Source organism: Artemia sp. Qi Xiang Cuo, chromosome 4 (assembly GCF_049724085.1).
Source record: "Artemia sp. Qi Xiang Cuo chromosome 4, ASM4972408v1, whole genome shotgun sequence".
In the NCBI taxonomy this organism is placed as follows: domain Eukaryota; kingdom Metazoa; phylum Arthropoda; class Branchiopoda; order Anostraca; family Artemiidae; genus Artemia; species Artemia sp. Qi Xiang Cuo.
The window spans coordinates 47650604-47665664 of NC_142797.1; the positions used below are offsets into that span (position 1 = coordinate 47650604).

The 15061-nt window shown below is 34.4% G+C and overlaps 1 protein-coding gene across 1 annotated transcript in view; it reads right to left on the reverse strand.

The window, feature by feature from the left end:
• LOC148953172 (uncharacterized) overlaps positions 1 to 12928 on the reverse strand; it is a 67762-nt gene extending 54834 nt beyond the window's left edge. The window contains exon 1 of the mRNA XM_089087895.1: positions 12382 to 12928. Within this exon, the coding sequence (XP_088944021.1) occupies positions 12382 to 12833 (452 nt within the window). The 5' untranslated portion in view covers positions 12834 to 12928. The remainder of the gene's footprint in view (positions 1 to 12381) is intronic.
• Between the last annotated feature and the right edge of the window lie 2133 nt (positions 12929 to 15061).

A 15061-nucleotide genomic window follows, 5' to 3' on the forward strand; every position in this document is an offset into this window, starting at 1 on the left:
ATATTAAGTTGTTAGTTAAAATTGTTGAAACATTTGTTTAATTTAAATTAATTTGACTGTTGAAAGTGCTAATGTTCACAAACATTTGGAATTTATTGGTTTTAACTGTATTATAAATTTGTGATCTTAATAAACATATAAGACTTACAACAATGTGTTCCGAGTTGCTTTTTTTAGTTGTTTTTATTTTTAATTTTATATTTTTCTTATTCGTGGCTGATTTAATAGAATAAATCCGATTTCACTTGCTAAAAATGCTATAATTACTAGATGTGATTTCGATTGTCTTTTGAGCGGCTTCTGTTATTAAAGGACAACTATTGTCTGGTCATAACTGGTTTTAGATATCTTTTGATGGATCATTCTGGTAAAATAAACTTCATAAAAATTTAATATAGTAATTGGCACTTTTTTTTCGTAAGGAGAATAAAAGTGTACAAGATGTCCCGCTCTGTCCCATAATGTTGATTCTGTTTCGGAGCAACGCTGCCTCTTTTTATTTTTTGTGTCTAGTCAGCCTTCTATACCTTGGAAATTGAAAGAGATACAAATTTTACAGTGGATTGTAAAGCCATTGACGATAAGCAATTAGAGAATTTACATATATAGAAAATAAAAAAAAAAAAACAATTAACACAAATATTTGGGAGAAGGCTTTTGTAACGAAATCTTTAGTGAACCCAAGAAACTCCGACCCCAGCGACCCTCTTAAATAAATGACAAAATTCACATCTAACTGGGGGGGGGAGCACCGTTATTGAATCCTTTCGCGGTGCCGACCAATTTAACATGTAAAGTTTCCTCAGTGAAAATACTTACGAAGGTGATTTTCAATTAAACATCTCAGAAAAGGATATTATTCACAATCATGATAGGAGGGCAAATAAATCTAGGGGGCACAATGCTATAATGCGGGTATATGGGCTGTATGCTTCATTACACTCTCAGATTCAAAAGGTTTCTGGTCCTCACACGGGTTAACACACGTTGCGGTTTCTTGTATAGTTAAGTATAGTCTTGTATTGGAAACTTATGTGTGCGTCTAAACTATTTTAGTTAGGTTTTAATACTGATTTGGTGTAGGATATGGCTTGAAACAGTTTTAAGTACTAATTTTTTGCATTTTTAACAGTTTTATACAGTTAACACAAGAATTTTCTTTGAGCTTTGAACTTTTTAATATGTTAAACATAAACACAAAAATAAAAAACAACTCCAGGGACTGATCAATAATCCCTAGGGCCTAAATGTAGTCCCTGTATAACTCTAATATTTAAAAAAAAACAAAAAATTGAAAAAAAAACAAACTTTGAAAAAAAAACGAAAGAAAGGCGCTGTACAATACATGAAAAAGAACGAATCCTCCTAAAAACTATTTATTTTTACTAGTAGAAAGAAGATGTTTCTTATAATAATATTTAAATGATGGAACTGAAACAGAATCCTTTATTTCCAGCGGAATACTGTTCCATAATTTCACTCCAACGTATTTGATGGAAAAAGCTGCTCTTTGCGTGTGACACATATCCAAGATAAGAGAAAAATGTGTAGATGATGACGTTGGATAAGCATGATCATATGACGATAAATGAAAAAGGACAAGGTGTGTTAGTCTTGCGGGTGCTACACTATTCAAGTATTTATACATGAAAACAGCAGTTTGGAGCTGACAAATTTGTCTCACTGTTAGCAGCTGAGATTTAAGAAAAACTTCTTTAGTATTAAGATTATTAAAATAAATTGACTTTACAGCTCTATTTTGTAAGATTTGAATTCTCTTTGAAACCTGAACCTGAATCCTTTGAATATGAAAGCGTGTTTTCTGACATGCTGAATCTGAAAGTATAATTTTAATGGAGATTATTCGACCTTTTAAGGTTATTTTAGACTAGGTTGGATGCAAGCACGTAACAATGGTTCAGTATGTTGGTTCAGTTTTAGCATGTTGGAGATCCCTAAAAGGTCATATATTCCTCCTATAACCAGTTTTCAACCTTGAGGACAAGTCTTTTTCCTCTTCCACAGGTACTTTTCGAATTGTCGTTTTCTCAATACACATAAAAAAGTATTCATATTCTTATTTTATTAAATCTATAAATTGTACTGAATTTATTGAACTGTTCCATAAATTTTTCATATTGTATTTAACGAATGTCCCAAATAACAGTATTACTGTTCGACTTTTTGTCTCACAATAAACAATAAAAACAACGTATAAGGCTTTATTATATTATTTAGCTAAACGTTCTTTTTTCAAAATTCCTACTAGAAACAATTTATTTTTCAAATTGGTGTAACCATCTTTGACTCCAAAAAAACATACTTTCGACTTTATGTATATACCAATAAAAAAAACGACTGTTCTAAGGTTTAATCATATCATTTAAATAGATGTTACTTTCTTTATATTCATCAAAAAACAATTTTTCAACTGTGATTACAAATCGTTTTTCCCTCCTAGCATTACTTTTTGACTTTTTGTATATCCCATTTACGCTTGAACAATTATTCGTATCGAGAGAGAGAACATGATGAATTATTTTATGAAACTGATTCAAAAGATGAATCGTACATTGAACCTGTAGCTGACACCCCATTCTTATAATATCCCTACGCTGACTTCCTCTCCCGATAAACTTTTTTCTTTGGCACAGTGACAAACTATCTGCCTTCATTTCAATTAATAACTCTATCTATTTTTTCAAACTCATCTTAGAAATAAAACTTCACCTCAAATGTCCTTCTGAACTCGACCCGCAAGAATCATAAAAAATATGACAAAATGGGCAAACAAAGTCAAACAGAAGTTGGAGGGGATCCAGTGCATGCTAATTTCCTCGACCAAAGACAAATTGTATAGATTAAATCGATCTGAAGTATTAGTACTTCCAATGCCAAACATCCCAAATCATGGTTTTTATACAACACACACCTACGAAAGGCTAAGAAACGTAGCTAAAAAAAGTACGAAATTTAGAAATATCTCACAATTAAAATTGTCCAAATTGAATAATGGGATATCTGATTTGCATTTGACCATTCATGATTTGTCAGTAGGTACATTGCCTTTCACGTATAGTGCTGTTACACCGAAAAAACTACATATTTCTCAAACGTGCTCCTGTACCGTGGATAAATTATTCCCTCCTTTACAAAATGGGGGATCACTCTATCATATAAGATAGAGCAATTTGTTTATAATCCTTAGTATCATACTCCACTTGTCTCTACTTAGGCAGCGCTATTGCACTGCCTGTGATAAATACTGGATGCAAACAAGGATCAAATTGCAACTTTGACAATCCTTGCCCTGTGGTTGGGGAGGGGTGGAGTATGGCATCCTCAGAAACATAGTTATTAGACACTCTGACTATTTTGAACAATTTTTTCCAAAAATTTTCAATCAGTGCTGAGGAAAGAGGGGGCCTAAAAAGTGAAAGGGGGCTGGTAGCTCTAAAGCTTTCCCTAAATACATTAAGCCTTTTGAGCCCCGGATCAAACATGCCCCCTTGCCCCAATAAAGAAAACTTTGTATGTAAACAATGGGTAACTTGCATAGTTATTGGCCTTTGTCACAGGGATTGGGGGGGGCGGGTCAATCCTGGAGGCATGACTATTTGATCTCTTTCGACTGTTTTGAAGGAAATGGCTATCTCAAATGTTTGATCGTTTGTTGTGGGGGGAAAAGGGTATGTTTCGTTGTCTTGCTGCACTAAACTGAATTTTTACACTCATACTCCAATAGCGATATTTAAAATTAAATGTACAATTGAATTAGTCACATTTGTGTTATCATTGATCATTGCTTCACTATGAATTGTCTAGTTTACCTGACCGAATACTCCCTTCCTCCTTATAATTATGAAGCATTTTTTATATATTATCAGGAACCATCTAAATACTTCTTGTTGATCATGTTAAGGATTATCCACCTACAAAGGGGCAGATACCACACCAGTCTTCTGCTCCCCTTTACGGTTTAGATTATGAGTTTTTAATTTTTGGTAATATACAACATTTATTTGAAACCGGTTTGGAGATTCAAATAATTATAAGAAGAGGGGAAAAAAAAACAAACCAGACTCACCCTACACGCCTTCCAGAAAAAGGTCAGAAATGTAAATCACCCATGAAATAAACCCATAAGTTTTTCAACTACAATCAATACAACTCGTAACCATAAACCATACACGGACTTATTCATTTTTTTGTGTTGCTCACCCCCTAAATCATTACGAGTGACAATAGATTTTTTATCCCTGTAAAAACCTAATTTTTATATTTAAACTACTTTTGCTATTCAGGAGTCTTTCTTACAGAAATGAAACAAACGGTCGAACTGTAACGTAGAGAATTGGTTATTAACGAGGAGCGGCTCCTCTGATATATGGAATGATTTCTGTTAATTTTAAGTTTTACTGTTGATCCTAACCTTAAGTTGTAGTTTCTTTTTAATTTAATATCTGATCGTTTTTCAAATAATGCCAGGACCACTGCCTTTCACTTTTGTGGACCCTCCCCCCCCCAAAAAAAAAAACAAAACAAAAAAATCCTTAGTATAATTCATTAAGCCTGAAAATCCGAGAGAGGAACGATACGTCTCAATAGCATCAGAAATTAAAAAAGTGCGGATTGGTACGCAGAGAAATAATGCATAAAGTAAGTTAATTATATTTTACTCTACTGAAATTTAAGAGCATGAGGAACTAGAAAAAAATATACAACTATTGACTATCTAAACAAAATTTCAAATAATCTTAAGGAAGATCACATGTAAAGTATATACCTCGTAAATGTGAGTATTAGCTTCCAATTGGTCTTTTAAACAGCTCTCTAAAATCTTCAAGTGCGCCTTTAGTGGTGGAGAAACTAACAGGAAAAAGAGGACACATCAGCAGTCCCAGCTCTTTTTTAAAATTCCTATATTTTTTTTTGTTTTGCAATAAACTTTTACTATCAAAATGAACCAAGTAACAGTTATCAGTCCTTAATGATCATTGACATAAAAATTGACTTATGAGAGTGTATTTGTAATTAATTTTGTTATAGTCTGTTTTGGCTATAATCTGTTTGGTTATAATCAATTATGTGAATATCTTTAAAAAAAAAGCAAGTAACTTATTTGCTGGTCATGTGCATTACGTTTTTGTTAAATTGAAATATAATATAACTTAGGATCAACTGATGTTTTTTCCAAATAGAGAGAAATTGAACATGTTACATTAAGCCATTATAACCAGAGGATTACATTATATTAAAACAACTAACACCTAAAGGTTTCAGTGATTAAATTTTCACCAAGTGCGACAACACGGAATGTCTAACTGGGTTTAGTTATAGGCTTGAGGTCAGTGATACCTTTCTAAGGAGTGAGATTGATCAAATTTAAGGGTGGGTGAGTTGACTGGGGGTTAAGTTGAATGGGGGTTGAGTTGAATGGGGGTTAAGTTTAATAGGGGTTGACTTACTGGGGTTAAGTTAAGTGGAGGCTGAGTTTCAATAGGTTGAGTTGATTGAGGGAGGGCGTGCATTGGGGTTGGGCTGAATACAGTTAAGGGACCCTATGAGTGAGCTAAGGATGATTAGTTAAAACGTTTTAAGTTAAACAATTTATCAGTTTCATGACAACAGACAATACGTTAAACTAATTTGAATGATCTGAAGAATTGATTTAGATTAACTTACTCCCGTCTACATGAAAGGTCGTTTAACCCATTTGTATATGCTAATATTTTGTAATAGTTTCTGTTGTCACATTTTGTTGAAACTAAACTGCAAAATTTTTTGTTTTCACTGAGGATAACCTGACAGTTTCCCTTACAGTTTCAAGCCTATAAAAAATAAAATGAGTATTATGATCAATTTTCGGGCATCATAAATCGATGCATCCAAATTCAGTTTCAAATCCTTGTCTTTATTAATTATGTTTGGCTTCTTATATTATATTATTATATTATATATTATATATTATATATATATATATATATTATATTATATATTATATTATATTATATATATTATATATTATTATATATATATATTATATATTATATTATATATTATATATATATTATATTATATATATATTATATTATATATTATATATTATTATATTATCTATTATATTATATTATATCTTTAAATAAAATTGAATCTCAGATGCTAAATGTATTGCTTTTTTATTGGTAAAGACTCAAGACTGGAATTTAGGAAAAGTTTAGTTTCGCATCTTTATGGAATTTAAATTACCACGGCTTGAACTTATGTTATTTTTGTGTCGATTGAAAATTTTATAGCTTAATCTTACCAAAGGTAATCTAACACATATTACAAGAACAAGCAACATTTGTCCGGAATGCACAATGTACTGAATCGGGTTGTAAACTGCAAAAATTATTGTGACTCGGGTTTGAAGCTCCAAATTGATACACTCATTTTCAAGAACTTTTCATCTGTTTTGATATTATTTCAGCCCTGCTTAAATATGATGTGATAGCTGACAAGAAATGCATCTCTTGTGTTTCCAAAATCTTCGTTGGAAATTACAAAAAGTTCTTTGACACTTTTTTTGTGAGTATTTGGGCCAAGTCATTTTTTTTTTTTTTACTTTAGGCTCTCCGTGTGAATGGAGCAACATTTACTTTAGCGCTCAAGAACCCATAGCGCCCACAGCTCCCAACTTGGAAGATAAATACAGCACACCCAAGTATCAATTCATAAAGCCAAAAATTAAGTTATTTTACATTTGGTAAAGCTACCTCCTTTTTTTTCTATAAAAACCAATTTTTACTGGAGGAACATGATAAAAGGCGCAAGCAAAACGCAAACTCACAAAGACCCCGGCAATCGGTTGTTTATTCAACTTCGAATCGGGCACCCAAGTTAAAAAATATATTGTACTGACAATAAATTGATTATTTGAATACTTATTTGGCCGACAATATAAGTATGAATTATTTTTCACTTAACAAAAACACTGTATAGGGCATCATAAGCCCAAGCAGGGCTAACGCCCGGATGCATGTAATACAAGCATTTTTAATTTATCAGAACCCAAAAATGAATGACATATTTGAAATATTTCTGAACGCCCAGAAAGAACCCAAATTTGATCTCTCCTGTAACTTGATATGTCCCTGCGAAATGTGTTTGCCGACAGAAGACAAATATCATATCTAAAGTTAGCAAATCACAGATGGTGCGGGAGCCAACACTGAATGACATATCTCGAATATTTGTAACACGCTACTTGCCTTTTTGCGAAATGCGTTTGCCGACAGAAGTCAAATCTCCCCTCCTGTAATTGATAATGATCTCTCTTTGCCATATTCACCTTGCCGACACAATGCACTTGCTGACATAAATTGAATGTGAGTAGTAGAATTCTTTTGTTTATGCCCGCAACATCTGTGATTTGCTAACTTTAGATATGATACTTTTTTAAATCGCTATTTAAAGAGGAAATGGACTATAAATTTGCTGTGCTATAGGTAATGCTAGTATTTATTTTTCAAGTTGGGAGCTGTGGGTTCTGGGCGCTGGGCGCTAAAGTATTAATGAATTTGGGTTCTTTGGGCGCTAGCGGGCGCTGGGCTTTAAAGTATCGTTGCTTGTGACTGGGACTTACAGCTGTCATTCTCAAAACTGATCAAAGACTACAAACTTTTTAGCCCATTTTCAAGTCCTTGACAAGCTCTTTCTCCCGAAAAATCTTTTTGTTTCTCCTAGATTTAAACAAATAACTTGTTTTAAGTATTTTATATTAAAAATTACTATTGTTATTGTAAACGAATAAACTGAAAATAAAATATAAGTAAAAATCCCTAGATTTTGAAAACTAAATTTACATAAAAAAAAAGTGTCATGAATTGGCACCAAAGGCAATGATTCTTGATTTTCTCAAGCTAATTGGGAAAACCATATATTTTGGTCTGTCTTTGGTCCCTGTTTTCTTGGTAGGTAGAGGAAGTATTATTACAAATTAATTTATTTGTAGTGCATAAGGTTCCACGAAAATTAACTTATTTATATTTCAATTTACTAAGAATAGAAAGATTTTTTTACATTCTGGCAATAATTTTTTTAAATACGCCCCACACAACGTCATTTTACCAAGGTCCTCTTGTTCTGGTGATTTGCGTATTTAAAAACCCACCTTTACAGCGACAACATGATCTTGAAACAGCAAATGGACTTCTATCCCATCCCCCTTCTATAAAAAAGTGTGATTCTCATAATCCACGGAATGTCTTTGAAAGTTTCAAGTCAACTAAAAAAGTTCTTCCGCCCTTTTCTGGGCCAAAATTATTTGGACTTACAAAATATGTTAAAATCGTTCTTATACCTTAGGATATTCTGGGCCATGAACTGTCTGTGTGGTTGTTCAAGATTTTCGTAATAAAAAAAAGCTTTTAGACAATACATAAAACTTTGGCACTATTTTAACATACTATTGGTAGGGACTGTGCAATAACAAAGTTTTGTTTTGTCATTAGTATCGTATGATTAGTCCCCTTAAATAAAGGTGTATACTTCAAACTCACCTGGGACTAAAAGTTATTTTACCCAGTTCCAGGCTTCCAAGAACTCTCCTGTCACTAAGATTATGTGCACATCTTTGTCCAAGAAATGATCACTGAAAATTTCAATCCCCTCGACGACACCTGAGAAACATGATACACTAGGTCACCCCTAAAATAATATTGCTTAATAAGGCGATCTGTTAATACGTTTAATAACAAGACCTCAGGAACTGTCTTAAGAGATAACGTTATCTCAGACGCCCTGTGTAGTAAATCTATAACCCTTTCAATTGACGAATGATTGTTTGCTAACCTTTCCATAAATATGTTTGCTAACCTTTCCATAAATAGGGACACGGGTAATTTAAATATTGACCCAATTTATGATAACCTTCTAAAGAGTGAATCAATTGTCAATAAGGGAGTAAAGATTTTAAATAATCACCAGGGGACTATTTTACCTGTTAGACCAAAACGATTTGCTTCAGTAATAGCTAACAAAAGGATTATTTCGCAACTGAATAATTAAAGTAATTTACAGTTTTTTTTATTTTTCCTCAGTTACTCTGGTGTCCTCACTGAAGTAACTCTATTTTAGCATCTTTTCCCTACGTGGATTAGTTTGCGCCGATTGTACAGTGTTGTTGTTTTTTTTTTTGGTGGTGGTTTTATTGGTTTTTAGTTTTATCTTTTTTGTGTCTTTCGTGCTGAAGACGCCTTGTTTGTATACAGGCGAAATATCCGCGTTGTTCCACTGGCCACAGTCTCGTTTGTTTTTTGTTTTTTTAGAGATTTTTCTCTTTGTTGGTTTTATCTATAACCCTTTTGAACAAAACAGCTGTCTCCCAGGTCATGGACGGTTATGTGGGGGCGGGGATCAAGAAAATGGTAGTATGGCTTGTTTCCCTTTTATAACTGATAATCCCTAGTAAGGGATATAGGACTCTCAATTTACGAATGAATTAGGCACTTTCGAAGTTTCTACGACCACCCTTTCATACAAAGTTTTTATGTGACAATATACACTCCATAAAGAATAGTAGAGGTACACAGGTTTTTAATTAGGTTGAACTAGGATGTTTCGTTTGATTGGTTTTTCAGCTAAACGTTTGAATATATAGTTTCAGAACAAAAAAATAAGATTAAATTGAATTAATCATTTTGATTAAAATCAGAAACTTATTAAAGCATAAAATTTAAACTATAACCAATAAAACACATACAGACTCTAATGTACAATAAATTGCATATTATTTTATTGTAAATTAAAAAACAATACAACCATGAGCTTAAGCAAGGTAATGCTGGGGGGCGAGGGTATGATGTTAAAATTGTTTGTTTCTGCTACTAAAAGCATATAAATTATGCAAAAGTATTCAAGTAAAAATTTTAATGACAGACATTGTTTCAAAATATTAACGGCGCAGTTTCCACATCTATTACTATAATAAATTGTCAATGAGGAAAAGTCATGAATGAATAGTTAGTTCACACCGATGGGATTCCCATCATTCCTCAAAGGAATTCCTTTCAGGATTGGCCGTTTTCCCCTCATGTCTTTCTGTTGGATTTTTTTTCAACTTATCCCCTTGGAGCCTGATGGGTTTCATGGGAACTCCTAGGCAAAATATTTAAAAGTTAGAATCATGTCGAGGATAAATCGTCCGCAGATCCATAATCTTATAGCCATGGCGGGAAATTATCCATATTTATTTGAAACTTGTCACAAAGAATGTAAAAGCATAAAGAAAAAACAACAAACATGGCAGGAAATTTCCTGAAATGAGAAATGATGAAAGGAAAATGATGGGCGGACACGCCAGCTTCTTTTATTTTTTTTCTGGATTAACTATTTCCTCAGATTCGAGCAAACTGGAGCTAAAACTACTGAAAATACTGCCAAGATTAAAGCTTCGGAGTCTGAATCATACATGCTGCATTGATTTGAATTTTTCGCTTCCCTTCATGACGTCTGGTACCTTCGAACACTTCCCCATTAGTGTGAACAGTTTATCGTCGACCCTTGATAGTTTTCCCTAATCGTTTTCCCATCCGTGTGAACTATGAGACTTTTTCAAGCGTAGATCATAGGTAGTAGCGCGAAACATATAGGATTCGTAACTCAAAACACGTCCTACTTTCTCCAAACCAAACATATCAGAACCGAACATATCCGATATTAATAATTTTATCGATATGTATTTAAATTTTGTAGTCAAACAGTTCGTGGTAACGAACTGTAAGAAAGGAGCGACTCGGCTCATTAGTAACCGAAACCCTTAAAAAACGAAATTTTGATATGAATAGATATATAAAAAGAATTGACTTATTATACTGATTCCAAATATATGATTAATCAATTTTAGTGTTACTCATCAAAATATAGAAGGCTGAGAAAATTTGCCTGATTTTTAAAAAAGGGGGTATACAAAAATGTGGAATTTTGCTTTTTTTTGTAAGAAGAAAGATCACGGATGTGTGTTTATTTTTTGTTTCTTTTCGGTTTTTTGTTCAGGGGTAATTGTATCGAACTTATGATCCTAGAAGATCGGAAGAAGGTGCATTCGAACGGAAATTAAAAGTTCTAGCGCCCCCTTTAAGAGACCAAAAAATTGGAGGGAAGCTAGCTCCCATCCCATGCCCCTTTTTTCCCAAAGTCGTCTGATCATAATTTTGAGATAACCATTTTGTTCAACATAGTTGAAAGATTCAGTAACTATGCCTTCAGTAGTAACATGACACCCCACAGCCCGTCAGGAAAGGCCTGCAAGTTATAAAATTGGCCCATTGTTTGCGTATAGCATTTGCTAGTGGGAAGCATAGAGATATTTTTTGGGGCGGGGGGGGGGGGGATTTTGTGATTGGTATGGGTTTCTATCGGGAGAATTTTCCGTGGGGAGGGATATTTTGAACTTTCTAGGGGAAATATTACACTGGGGGGATTTGACAGAATTCTTCTATGGAATTTTTTTATTTGTCTTACTTTCTCTTTGCCAGCTCAATTTTGCATGTTGAGATATTCCGGGGGAATTGCCCGGGGAAACTTTCAGCGGGTCTGGATTTAGGGGGAAAAAGTCCACGGAAGGGGATGGAAAAACTATTAGAACTCAAAGTCTCTTTCAAATGAAAATATTGTAAGAAGAATTTTTCAGGCTGAGTCATCTGCAAGAAATTTTACAGAGGGGGGGGGGAATTTTCAGCAAGGATGGAATTGACCGGAGGGGATTTTACTGGGGAGGGGGTGTACTTTACGAGTGGAGAACTTTCCACGGAGGATGTTCCCGTGAAGGTAGGGAACTTATAATGGAGGGTGAGCTGGATTTACCGGCGATATTTGAAAAGGGATATTTTCTAATAGTATACGTGACCCAATATTCACTCTTGATAAACGTTAAATAAAAAAACAAGATTTTTTCAACTGAAAGTTAGGAGCAACATTTAAACTCAAAACGAACAGAAATTATTCGGTATGGGAAGGGCTTCTTTCCCTCCTCAGTACCTTGCTCTTTACGCTAAAGTTTGACTATTTGTACTATTTTCTGAAGAACGACTCCTGAAACGCAAGGGCCGTTTAATTAGAGAAGTATTGAGGAGGTGGGCAACCCCTTCATATACGGAATAATTTCTGTTTGTTCTGAGTTTAAATGTTGCTCCTTACTTTCAATTGAAAAAATATAGTTTCTTATTTAATTTGTATCAATAATTAGTATTGGGTGACGCATATTGCTAGAAAATATCTCCTTTATTTAGTTTCTATAAGCAGCAGTTGAAAAATGTCAAAGGCGTATTTTCTTTAATTTAATTTTATATTCCTTCTATTTATTACATAACAGAGGGTATTAAATCACAAGATACTTACGATTTCCTTGTTAATCTATTATTTTTTTCGTCTGTTTTAATTTTCTTCTCCAATTCTGCTAGTACTTCTCCAGGTGTTGTAAAACCAAGGTTTTTTTGCATTTCCATAAATATTTCGTAAGAATCTCTAAATATTTTACTTTTACCATCAAAATTTCTTGGTCTCGGTGGTAGGTGAAATATTCTCTTTTGGCTCTCGTCCTGGAGCTTTTCCTGCTCTTCTTCACTTTCCCCAACTTCCAGAGTCCGTTTGCTTATTTCTTCGCCCATCCGTTTCGACAGGCTAGTTACTGGAATAAACGCAGCTGGCGGGATGTTAACTAATCCATCTCCCTTGGTTGACCTAATAGCCAGCCAAGTTACGACTGAACATGTCACTACAGTCGCAACTACTACAATCACTGCACTGGCAATCAGTGTTGTCTTTAATCGTTCGGATTTTTCTCCACTCATGGCTCACTCATGTTTAACTAAAATCTGTGAAATTAGTTTTAACATACACCAGGACTAGAGTCTAAAAACTGATTGTCATTTTGGATGCAATTTAAAAAAACAACATGTGTTTAATTTTGTGCCACAGAACACCGTTAGTACGATGTGAATGAAAAAATCTTAGTCATTAATTGTAACAGTGAGATGTTTCGTGACCGCTGTACCGTAGCACTCTGAAAATTCGGTCAGTAATTTAGCTATCAGGATTATCTATTATAGTCTGAACTTATGAAATATGTTGTAAGAAAAAAATACAATGCTTCGGATACTTGCAAGGTATTCAAGCTTTATTACAAAAGCCATATCCAGAGGGGGGGAGGTTCATCCCCCTAGAAATTTTCGTCTGAATAAAAAAAATTGATGGTAATAAATTTGGTATGCACTTTTATAAGTTTTTTTTGTAATACCCCTTGAAAAAGAATCCCCCCCCCTCCCGACAAAGATCCTGGATATGGCCTTGATTATTAAAAAAGCCGGCATAGTTAAGAAGCTGGGAAAACAACAATAGTTTAGATGGACCGATTTTAAACCAAAGATCTACTTTCGACCCCTAAACTTTCGATAACCGTGAATACATATGGTTTGCGCAAAATGCCTCCAGCCCTGTAATAAAGTCCAAATGATCATAGCCTAATATTGCTCGCAGCCTTTCTGTTTTGGAATACCTAAAACTTCCAACATCCATGTGATTTATTAAGCATGATTTTGAAACCAGAAAACAAATCAAAGCGATTGGTAGGTTTTATATAATTCTATACTTGATAGATTTAACGATAGTTTATTTAAATACTTATGTTGATTCTTTAAATATGGTTCCATTGCAACTGAACCACCGTGTAACTGAAACCCAGGAAATTAAAGAGTTCTAACTGAACCACCGTGCAAGTGAACTACCGTGCAACTGAACCAACGTGCTACTGAACCACCAGGTAATTGAACCACCGTGCAACTAAACCGCCATGCAACTGAACCCCCGTGCAACTGAACCCTCGTTTAACTGAACCCTCGTGCAACTGAACCCCCTTTAACTGAACCTTTATGCAACTCAACCCCTGTGTAACTCAACCCCATTTAACTAAAGCCCCGTGTAACTGAACCCCAGTGCAACTGAACCACCGTGCAACTGAACCACCTTACATCTGACCCACCGTGCAACTGAACCATCGTGCAACTGAACCACCGTGCAAATGAACCACTGTGCAAATGAACCACCGTGTAACTAAACCACCTTGCAACTGAACCACCGTGCAACTCAACCACCGTACTTACATTGGGTAAAACACAAGTTAGAATCTTCACATGTTCAACCTTGTTGGAATTGCTTGCTTTTTAAGTCTTGATATAAATAACTTCCAAGATGATCAATAAAATCTCTGTTTTATTGTCACAAAAACAAAGAAAATCGGAAGTCATAAAACTCTTAAAGCCAGATTGATTTGTCCTTTTTTATGTCTGTTAATGGGGGTTCCTTCGCCCTGTCACTGTCTACGGATCAAAAATTTACCCCTCCGCCGTGGAAAATACCCCCCCCCTACCTGTGGATACCCCTCACCTGGAAAATACCCCCCTGGCGGAAAACATGGTTTTCAAAATTTATAAATCTTATTTGAGTTGTGTTATTTTTTAGTTTAGTTGAGAAGTGCCAAGGAAAGTGGAAAAGATGAACTTATATGTAAGTCTTGCCCCCCTCCTTGCAAAACATATTTTGTCATGGAAAATGCTCCAGTACAACCTCCCCCCCCTCCTTCAGAAACCCCCGCGCAAAAATTGTCCGTACGTTTCCCAATGACAAATACTATCTGTAAGCAATAGACAAATTACAAAACTTAAAAAGGAACTGAAACTTATGCAATGGGGTTATCTGATTGTTTTATAGCTAAGGAGAGAGGGAGATATCCCAAAGGGTGCATTTTGATGCCAAAACATCTCAACTCTCATTGAGTCTTCAGATAAATAAAGAACTAGCTCTAAGGGAAAGACGAGAGGAGGATCTTGGTATAAATTGTTTGATAATCCCCAGGCATTTCTAGTTATTTTCTTAGATGAATCAGACCTTTCCTGAACATTGAGTAACAAAAATTTGTGTTGAAAATATCGGAACTTCGAGAAATTAGATAACAAAAAGGTCGCTTTTTGTTGCGTTTTCTTTAAATTAATTAAAATGATTCTTAGGAAAAACAATTTTTTTC